At 44.7% G+C, this 11,095-nt stretch overlaps 1 protein-coding gene across 1 annotated transcript; it reads left to right on the top strand.

Moving 5' to 3' along the window:
• Positions 1-6,543: 6,543 nt before the first annotated feature.
• On the top strand, positions 6,544-10,685 carry LOC142572066 (uncharacterized). Its single transcript, XM_075680888.1, has 2 exons — positions 6,544-7,371; positions 8,210-10,685. The coding sequence occupies exons 1-2, from the start codon at positions 6,757-6,759 to the stop codon at positions 8,405-8,407; spliced, it is 813 nt and encodes a 270-aa protein (XP_075537003.1). The 5' UTR covers positions 6,544-6,756; the 3' UTR covers positions 8,408-10,685.
• The last annotated feature ends 410 nt before the right edge of the window (positions 10,686-11,095 follow it).

Consider the following 11,095-nt stretch of genomic DNA (forward strand, 5'->3'; position numbering starts at 1 on the left):
AAGTAAAGCAGCCTTGAATAATAAATTAACAATAAATGAACGCACGTCTGAAATTAGGTGCACAATTAATTTAATCTTAGTAGTGGAGACCTCATCATTTCCAGCATTTGTCAAGTTTAGATAATTTATAACAGCAGTCATTTCTTCTGGCGTTGTAGGGAATAAAAAGAATGAATGAGGTAGATGTTCATACTGATGATCTGTGTAAAAGAAGGTAAATTGTTATGAAAGAAAAAAAAACTAATAAAAGCCTCAGCTATATCAGCAGGGAGATTCAGCTCTACTCCATCATTTAAAATACTGGATACCTGGTTTAGTCGTGTGTTCCCGTTTAACAAGGAGTTAAAGATCTCCCTTTTCTTAATGTTATTAGCCACCTGTAAAATTCTTTGCTCAAAATACAATCGTTTAGCTGATTTTAGTTTACAGTTAAGAGTATTACAGAAGCTTTCATATCGGGCGCGTATGTTCATGTTAAACGGTTGCCCTTCGGTTTTCCTATATAAGTTATCCCGTTTGCGCAATGCTGTTAAAAACTGCTGTGAGATCCATTGATTGTGAGAAAATGCCACTTTTTTTTGTTCTATTTTGGAAGGGAACTGTCGTAAGAATGATATAATACGTGAAAAAAAAATGTGGAAAAGGCTTTCTGTGGGTCGTTTAGTGATTTAATTTCAGACCAGTTTGTACTAGCAACCGCAGTTATGAAGCCGACTTTGTCCAGAACAACTTTAGTATCTGAAGGTGGGCAAGGGCGTACGTTAGAATTGAAGCGTAAGAGCCGGGTGTAGTGATCAGTGATGCCGATGTGCAAAACATTTGCCTCTGGTGAATGAAACAAGTTAGAAAGAGCATGATCAATAAGTATGCCTGTGCCATTAGAGACTTTGCGTGTGGTAACGTCAGTTAAACAATCATATCTGTAGCTATGGGACAAACTAGTGTATAATGAATACAAATGGGTGAAGTTTCATCTAGTAAATTAATATTTATATCGCCCATTATAACAAACTTTTTTTTCTAGTGTACACTGTGTAAAATATGAACAAGATTGGTACAGAATTCATTGACTGACGATGAAGGAGAACGGTAAATACAGCCAAATATAAAATTCTTGTTCCCCTGAGCAAGAAAGCATTTACTGAATGCATTCCACATAGATTCGCAATTATTAATGATTAGGGATAGGTCATGTCTTATTCGATATATATTAGAAGAAACATATGTTGCCGCACCACCGTGACCGCTCGTTAATCTATTGCAGTATTCCGATTTATATTTAGGAAAGCAATACAATTTTTTGTCGTCGTCAAACAACCAAGTTTCAGTAAGGCAATTAGGAAAAACGAACTAGTTAGCGATGCCAGGAAATTATCGATTGCGTCGTAGTGCTTACGAAGACTCCTCGCGTTAAAATGAATGATGAAATAAAATCCGCTTGAAAAAGAATTCACTTGATCAGTTTTCTGTAGAGAAGCCATAATTGTTATGTCAACTGGCTAAACAATGAGCTCCAGTCTATTTTGATTAGGTCAGATTCGTCTCTAATGCGCAGAACTTTGCTATTGGAAGTCTTCCTAGCCTTGAGTTGGCAGTTGTCCATCCAAAGGAACATCCAGTTCCTTTCTTTCTTCAAAGTTCGGGCTTTAGAAAAGAGAGTCTTGTCAGATGGGGTCAGGTGCTAGTTTACAAAAACGGGAGCATTAAATGAGCCAGAGAATCCAATGTCAGTAAGACAGAGTTTGGCTTTACGCGCTTTGGTCCCAAAATCAGCTTTCTTAGTTCTGGAACAGAATCGAGCAATTATATTTTTCTTGTCAGGCTGTGGTTGGTACGCGATGAACAACGTCCAGATTGCTAGGCGATAGGAGACAGCCAATTCTGACCCCTACCGTTTTCATTATTGCGACACAGTCCTCTCCTTGGGAGCACGGAACGCCCTTGATCTCGAAATTTCCAAGACGAGATTACTGTTCAGGCTCCTCCATCTTGCGAGTCAATGACTGGTTCTGAAATTTCAATTGTTCTTTCTCAACAACTAGCGTAGAATTTTGGCTACGTAGTTCTACAACTCCGTTCAAGTGTTCAGCACTTGTACTCAAGGAATCAACTTTTTTTTTTTAGCTCGACAACATCAATCCCAGGCTCCTTCATTCTTAGCAAGATCTTACCAAAGATGAGTCCATGCGTGCTTTCAGCCATGTTGTTAATGTGTTCTTCCAGCTCCTCAATTTTTTTCGGCAGTTCTGCATTCGTCGGCGTGGTGCGAGTATTAAACAGAGACTCAGGTAAAAAAAAAAGGAACAAGAAAACGGTTGATGGCAGCAGCCGCAGCAGTGGCAGAAAAAAAAGGAGTAGAAAAGGAAAGCTTAGGAATACCTGCGCAAACAGAGGATTCAGGCTTAGATGTGGGTTATGCAATGCCGATGCTGCCAGTGAAGAGTTTGCGTCGATGTGTTTATTGGGCGCGCCGCGATAGCACCGATCTCCTGTGCTGATCTTGCCGATACCAGCAGCAGAACACGATGTGGCTACGCAGTCTCAGATTCATTCCGTGTGGATGATTCAGCGCCGTCCAGGGAAGCAAGGCGGCAAGATGGCACCCCGAAGACGATCACCGAAGCAACAGCAAGGTAAATACGTGGTAGAGAAGCTTCCCTACAAACCCGTACGTTCAAAACATAGCGGTACATCGGCGGTTCATGGGGCTTAGCGCTATCTGTGCGAGGAGGGAACACTTCCGGCGAAAGAAAAAGACTGTGAAACCATATCCGTTAAAAATAAAAGTGACACCTTTTGTTCTCAAAGGGGCGAAATTTGTTTTGGTGGTCTGCCATTAGAGCTGTATATTTAAATGCCCCGCGATTCGATTTCAAGGGCGTTTCGAGCCTTCAGCGCCCAAAGCAATGCACGAAAAGGTCAACTGTATACGGGTGTCGAAATCGCACCCCTGAACAGAACATACTCCTTTGGAGGCCGACGAAAGCTTTAGGTGTAGAGTGCTGGTCCTATTACGCCAAGCCCATTGGCCGGCGCAGTCGCACAAAAACAACTAAAGTAAGCAATAATCTGGTGCTCGTAACTTACTACTTTTGACGGAACAGGTTGAGAAACGATGAAGCTATCCGCGTCACCAAATTCAGACAAACGTCGAGAAGTAAAAGAGCAGAACGTGTTAGGGGGGCGTATTGTAAGAGGTGAACTTTACGAGCGCGCCTTTCTGCACACTTCAAGAGCTACATTGCTTTGCAAGCGATAGCGGTGACAACGCCCCCTCTTACGATGGGCGGTGAAAAAAAAGTGTTTATTAATAATTATAAAATAAAATGGAGTTGTCTTTTCTTTGCTCATCACGCATATATAAAATTGGTAAGGAATTTAATTTTCGTTGAGTGAATCTAACTGTGCCTCACTTTAATTAAAGAACGCTTTTTTTTTCTTTCCCAGTGCTTGTTCCCTCCAAACATAGTCTCGCTTCAATCGCTGCTCCCATAATCACCCTTGCTGATGTCGGTGACAATGAGTCCTGGACCGCTTTTCGCCCGAAGCTTCGCGAACTATTTGCACCGACCTTGTAAATAGCGGCCGACAAGGACAGCTGCGCAAACAGAGGATTCAGGCTTGGATGTGTCTCGTGCAATGCCGCTGCTGCCAGTTTACGTCTGCACAAGCGTACAGGACACGTGCTCTCGCGCGCCGGTAAAAAGCTATACATCCCTGCCTAAACCGAACAGAATCAGCTGAAACAAGTCCAGTAAACGGTCAAGTGGAGCAGCCGCCGCCAATATGTAGCCAAAGAAATAATGAAATTCTGGATTTTTTTCCTTTGTTTTTTTTTTGTCTTTTGTGTCAAAACAACGATCTGATTATGAGGCACGCCGTAGTGGGGCACTCCGGATTAATTCTGACCCGCTCGGACTTATTTAACGTGCGCCCAATGCGCGGTGCACGAGCGTTTTTACATTTTGCCCCCACCGAAATCCGGCCGTCCGCACAGCCAGTAAGCCACTATGGTTGGTCAAAAACATGCATAGTAGGCACGCAAAAAAAAATTAACCGCCCTTCCACTACTATGAAGAGAGGTGCAAGCGAGCCATTCAGTTCCGTGGCTCTTCGTTGTCGTAACGCCTCGGCTTCGCGCTCCCTCGCGGTAAGGTCGGCAAGTCGACGACGAGCCCTTTCACGAGCGAGTTACCGGCAACGTTCATCGAACGCCGCCTGTTCTTCGGCCGAACGTATGAGGCGCGGCCAGCTCCCACTGCCGTTCCTTCAACGCAGCCTGCTCTTCGGCAGAACGAACCAACCGCGGCCTCCCCATCTGACTGCCGGGCCTGAACTGGCCGGAAATGGCGGGCGCGAGGCGAGCGAACACGCGATCGGACCCTTTCCCTTCTCCGGAGGGAGCGGACGCTTGTGATTGGCTCGCACCTTGCGCTGCGTCTAGTCCTTCTTGCATATAAACACCCGCTTTAAAGGGCGCGTATGATGAACCTCCACTCTCTGACTATGCAGAACTGGTGAATGTCGTGTTGAATGCTACTCTAATAAATACCATAAAAGGAAGAAAGAAAAACGACAGTGGCTGAATCGGTTAGTGTGGTGGTCTCGTAGGCCGGTGGTTCGAATGCACAGCCCGGCAAGCAGTTATTGTTTTTCGGGCGGCTTAAGCTTTTTCTTTTTTGCACGGGAACACCAACACCGACGCCTGCGCAAGCTCATAAATATCGGGAAATGCTGCAAAGTGCGAGCCTGCTAAAAAGATATATGAATAAATAAAATTCAATGTGCTCGCGAGGGCAAAGTACAGTCCCTTGTGGAAAATTCGTAATGGGGCCTTCTCTGGTCCGTAACGACTCTGTTGGAAAGCATGCAGCTATGTACAGACTCTCTGCAGGATAGCTTTGTTCGCGCTCGAATTTGTTTCCCAATGGTTTTCTGCTACGCAGTTATCAGCTGGATCTATTAGTGAACGTACTTCCGCCAAAAATAAAGAATTGGAATAAGAAGTATGCATGGCTTGGAACGAAATTGATATCGGCGCAGTTCAACTTTCGCTCTAACAATATTTTTACATGACGCAATACACGCTCACATGGGGACAAAAATACGCAGAACGACAAGAATGCATTCACTTCCAGTACGAACGGGAGATTAGCTTCCCAACGTGGCCAAACTTCCTTGCGCGTGGAGGTGATCGTATCCCATAAAGAAAAAGACAATTGACGGCTAAACACGAGCCGACCACTGCATACGCTCTGCGCAATCATCAGAGGCGGGAAAGCCGTTCTATATCTATGAAGAAGGACGACCAGCGAAGCTGTGTATGTAGGCCCCTTAATGGCGAACTGCACCTATGCCGCGGGTCGGCCCGGTATTTCACTATCGTAGAGGTCGGCCCACGTATGGGGAGTGCTTAAAGCCTTTAATTGTGCAACGTGTTCCACGATTAAAGGAAGACTTGAGAGTGGACGTGAATATCTACGTCCGGAATTCTCGCTACTTTTTGCTGAGTTTTATGTACAAGGCGTATAATGCGCACAATGCATACGTATAATTAAGTGTAAGTTTGTCTGTTCGGGCACATACCCAGTAGCCCCCTCGGTACGTACACCAGCACGTACCTGATAGATAGATAGATAGATAGATAGATAGATAGATAGATAGATAGATAGATAGATAGATAGATAGATAGATAGATAGATAGATAGATAGATAGATAGATAGATAGATAGATAGATAGATAGATAGATAGATAGATAGATAGATAGAAAAGATGGGGTGGGGTTTAATCCCAAAACAGCCTGGGTTGTTACACTGCACCGGTGGAAGGCGGAGAAAAGAAAATTAAAGAGATAGGAAGAGAGTGAGGCAGAAATAACAACCAGAAATTGTCGCATAAAACTCCGAGGCATAGCACTTCAATATCTTACTCTAACTCGCAGGGCCATAGAAAGGAAACGAAGTAAAGATCTAGCTTATATTAGTGCATATATTCGTGGTGACAACGGTTGTAGCGACAAGGCCTACCACTGTCAGGACAAACACTTGCTAGATTTTAATGTAGTTCGGAAAGTTGAGTCACATGAGTTTTCTCGGCTTCCGGACCTATTTATGCTGTTAAGTATTAACTTATATAGAATACAGACTTCTGCAAGAAAAATGCTCGTGCTTGTTCATGTATCTATGTTTATTAAAAGAAACTAATTATTGCAGTATGTTCTAGCAGTTTGTGTGAGGCATAGTTTATGACATCGTGCAAATATAATAATCGAATTTAAAAATATAGGGTCACTCGAAAATCTCGTACACTGTCCCATGCGTACCTTGGCGTCTTTCCGACTCCGTGCCTCTCGGCCAACTTTTCATAGAACACTGAAAATTCGTCCCTTCAACGCCAAGCTTCGTTCATTAGTCTCGCGAATAAGAACAATGCAACAGAACAAAAGCCGAGCTATGGGCACGTTTTTCTTTTTTTCGCTCGACTGCAGTCAAGTTAAAGTGTACTATATCTATAAATATCGACAACCATCAGACGGCTGCAGGTCCAATTCACCGCCATAACCCGGGCTCCGTAGAGGCTATCCGCCTCGCTTCAGCAAGCGTGAGCTCATCGAACTACCGACGTGAGGGCGCAACTGTTCGAACACGGCCGGAAGTCGTGAAGGTGCCCATATATAGACTGCATCGCCGCACCTGCAGCAGCACTCGCATATTGCAAGCTGAAGAGGCTGTGCTGCGCATACGAAAGCGAAAACCATGCGTGTAAAGCGTGCTGTTCTTTGGAACAACGATCATGCTCCTCCCAGCGAGATATCTACGACGGGTTCGTTCCGGTCAAGCTTGTCGTACAGTGACGATGAACACGCGCGAAGGTGTTCCATAATACCCGACTTCAGCAAGCGTCGGCGATTTTTCAAGCTCCCTTCGCACCATAGGCGGCGATGCTACGCTCTCGACTCCCCTGAATCACCGACGACCCTGTCGCGGTTTCCTCGGTACGAGTCCCGCCTCTCCGCGCGCAACATCGCAAATTCTGACTGCTCCTCGTCGACGTGCAGCGACTCGTCCATATCTTTGCACACTGCCAGCGACGCGAGCGAGTTTCCAGACGAAGACGAGGCGGCCCGTTGGCAGCAGGCGTTCGAGCTCTTCGACCACGACTGCGACGGCCTCATCACCGCCCAAGAACTGGGCGCCGTCATGCTCACCCTCGGCTACGAAGCGTCCAATACAGAAGTCGAACGCATGGTCACCGAGGCAAACACATCCGGAAAGGACAACGTAGACTTCCCGGAGTTCCTAGCGTTGCTGGCCCAACAGCGCGACGCTCCCAGTGAAAATATTCAGGAAGAAATCGAAGTGCTCTTCAAGGTGCGTTTTACAGCAGCCTCTGGGGACATTTTGGTAAACTTATTGTTGTCTCGTAGTGTAATTTTTGGTAGCTTCAAACGCATGTTTCTTATTTTGTTTACGAAATATAAGTTTTTCATCAATATAGTCAGCCTTTGTGCTCGTTCGGAATTATGTAGTGCCCAAAATTTTATGGATTACAATGTTAATTTCATGTCAAATCAGCTTTCAGCACTACCATCACCTGTTCTGGGTTAGCTGCGCCAGCAGTTGCAGATAGTAGACCATTTAACAAAGCCTTAACTGCTTGCGATTATGTCATCGGTCTATGCCTATAGACTCAAACAGATCCGTTCTAGCAAGAAATAATTCGTAATGTTGGAACAGTGAAATTTTTTCAATCAAGTTCTGTACGAACATTCGATGAAAACAACTTCGAATAGCGAACATTTTGTCATTTTTTAGCGAAGTGATAGATGAAGTTTTCGCGAAGCCCACGGGTTAAAAAAATGAGGCATGTGCACATCTTTTGACGGATTTATGGAATGTCATTCGCAATTAAACGTCTCGACAATTGATAAGTTTGTAAATGGAGTGCATTGTCATGTTACTCCATGCAGTTATCTAGACTACCATGAATTGTCACATAGACTATGAATCTCATAGCAGAGATCATTCGATTTGTATATTAAACTTCGTTTCTTCACATGCCAATGATATAAAATGAAATTACTTGTGTGTTTATCTTGTTTTGTGACAAATGAAGCATCCTTTCCTATCCGTCATGACTTTTTCTGTGTTTGTTTTACAAAGAAACAATTCAGCAACCATCCTCGCTTCCTTCTTTTTTTTTTGCCAGATTTTTGACAAGTACGGCCAGGGCTACATTACAGCTACAGACCTTCGACATGTCATGTCTTCCTTGAACGAGTCTATCACGGACAGAGAATTGGACACTATGATGTTCGCAGCAGACAAGGATGGTGATGGACTCGTCAGCTACGAGGAGTTTGTAGCTCTTTTCTCGCCGGATCAAGTCGTTGAAGAACCACCATAAACGAACCTCGACGTTAGCTCAGTGCCATTTATCAGTATGGCTATGCACATATGAGCCTGCATTAATCCTGTTGTATTTGATAAAATCTAAGGACTTGGGGAGTCTATAAGGCGTAGATTGCGCTACGTTGCGCGACGAGTGGTCATCTTAGCTTGAAAAATGGCACTCACTGTACATAAATGCTTCACGGCCGTTTATTGTGAAGGATGCACGTACTGTTTCCTGAGGCTACTAAAAAATAAACTACTTGAGAACGGTATAAGCTCTATTCCGCCCTAGTGAAAACAGATATCATGAACAGCATGAAAAGTTTATACTGGAGATTATGCTTCTGACGCCTCATTTAGACCTGTGGAATCACAAAGGCGTGCTGTTCAATTTTCTGACATCACTGTTGTAGTGCGCCGGGAATGAGCCACTTGTTCAACAAGACCGTACAAATATTGTACTTAATATATTGCTATAGTAGTCGTACTCGAAGGAAAAGTAAAGATGTGTTCATTACTGCATTGTTTTTATTATAGTATTCAAGATATTATTGTCAAAAAGAAAACAGCATTGGAAAGTTCAGCTCAATGCAGGGTATATTTAAGTACTTAGTGTAAATCACTCAGCTGCTAGGTTCTTGAAAATGAAGCATCTGACAATCAGCGGATCACGACTCCCACAACCTCGAGTCCGAAGAACGACGGCTGGAGTGAAATACCCCAGTCTATTCAGGGCAGATTATTAACATATGTTATTTATAGTAGAACACTATCTACATACCTACGTCATAGCTAAAGGTGCTGTCTATTTGAGCAGCCATGAGGAATGTGCTGCTGCACGGTGAGTACAAAATAGGATGAGGTTACAAAAGCTGCGACCCTTACTCTGTTACGCACAAAAATACGAAACTAACACGCGCCCGGAGCAAAAAAAAATATTAAAGGCTGAGACAATCGCAGAATTTCCTACTAATGGGCCCACATATCGCTAAGATATGCCCCCTCGGACCAAGAATATAGGCTGCAGTCGACGCAAAGGTCAGTAAAGAACCTACAAACCCTAGAGGAGCTTTGTAATATCTCAAGCATATGATTGGTGGAACATTTCGACAAATAAAAGGACGAGAACTACCGCGGCCGCTTTAGAGCCGGAGCAGCCAATAAAGGCTTCTTCGTTCATTTTATCCTCCGCGGTATTTGTTGCATGTTACCAAATGTATGTAGTTAAATCTTTCCACCAATTCATTGGTTTGCTTCTCTATATTTCCAAACAACGGCCGAGCAGTGGGAGACATTGCTGCTCAGCTTGGACCTAGAGGAGCGGCTCTGGGCCGTCCGGATGGCCGAAGACGCCACCAGAAAGCAAGGACTGGCCGTCGTCTGAGGAAGGGGGCATCATTTTCAAAAACAAAAATTCAAAAGGCCGCCCGAACTTTAACAACTTTTCGTTAGTAACGTCAAGAAGGTACGCCCTTCTATTAACATGCGTATTTACGACACTTTGCTGCCTTATAGCAGAATTTCGGCCAGGAATAAAACGTTGATATAAAGCCGCAGCAATGTTATGAATAAGTGCCGTAAGTGCTGACATTATTAGAAGGCCGTAACTACTCGGCCTTGCTTACTGAAAGTTGTTGAAATTCGTGCGGCGTTTCGAAACAACTTTATTTTATTTTATTTTTATTTTTTAATGTTGTCCACTGAGCTAAGTTGGTGCAATGCGGTGAAGTTCAATTGGTGGCCGTAAGAGCAATGCCCAAAATTTCCGGGTATGTTTTAGCGTTTGCTACAGTGCCACATTAGCGTTAGATATCGGAGCTGCAGGTGGCGTGTTTTGACAACTGTCGTGCTCGCCCATTCAGTAAGCGCACAGGCTGCCTCTCGCTTTCGACCTGCTATTCGTACGCACTCACAGCACTCCAACAGGAAAGGCGAGGCGAAGGGCGTAGTGATGGGTCTATTGACGTCCTTATCATCTGTGGGGGAGCTGTGAGTTCCAGTGCAGCTCATCGTGAAGCTGGCGGAAAGAAAACAAGAAGCGTTCATTACGTAAATGAACAGTCGTTGTTGCGCCTGAAAAGCGAAGCATCGATTGCGATAGCAAATGAATACATAGCTATATGAAGCAAGGATAGCGGTTTTATCGGCCGTGTAAACTTGAAAGCATTCGATTACTAACTAAATTCACAAGCACGGTTTCACGCACGCATAGGTAAACATGAGCACATCTCGCTCGATGACCTATGAAACTCGCTGTCAATACGCTGGAGTGAAGAGTCATGGCGGCAGCAGCAGCGAGCAAACTGGCCTTCGTGCATATCTCGCTTCCACGCGAACGAAGCGTCGAAAGCACAGCGCATACGAAGCTACCGGCACTACGCCCACTCTGCAAACATCGAAGATCGCTTTTACGAAGAGGGCGGCGCGGGCGCGCAGTTTGTCCACGTCGCAGGTCGCTTTCAAGATACTGCGCCCGTATGGCCGCGTATCACCTTCGCACGCTTTCACTCGCACATACAGCATACGGCGCGTGGCGACGATTTTATTACCCTTGGACTTAATACGGAACCTCACGGCGACGACGATGACGACTGCAAAAATGTGCTTGGAGTGTCCATATAATTGCTATCGCAATAAAACGCCTGTGCACTGCATGGGTGTACGTTGAGGAACCCTGGGTGGTCAAACTTGTTCATAAAGC

This window comes from Dermacentor variabilis, chromosome 2 (assembly GCF_050947875.1).
Source record: "Dermacentor variabilis isolate Ectoservices chromosome 2, ASM5094787v1, whole genome shotgun sequence".
NCBI lineage: Eukaryota > Metazoa > Arthropoda > Arachnida > Ixodida > Ixodidae > Dermacentor > Dermacentor variabilis.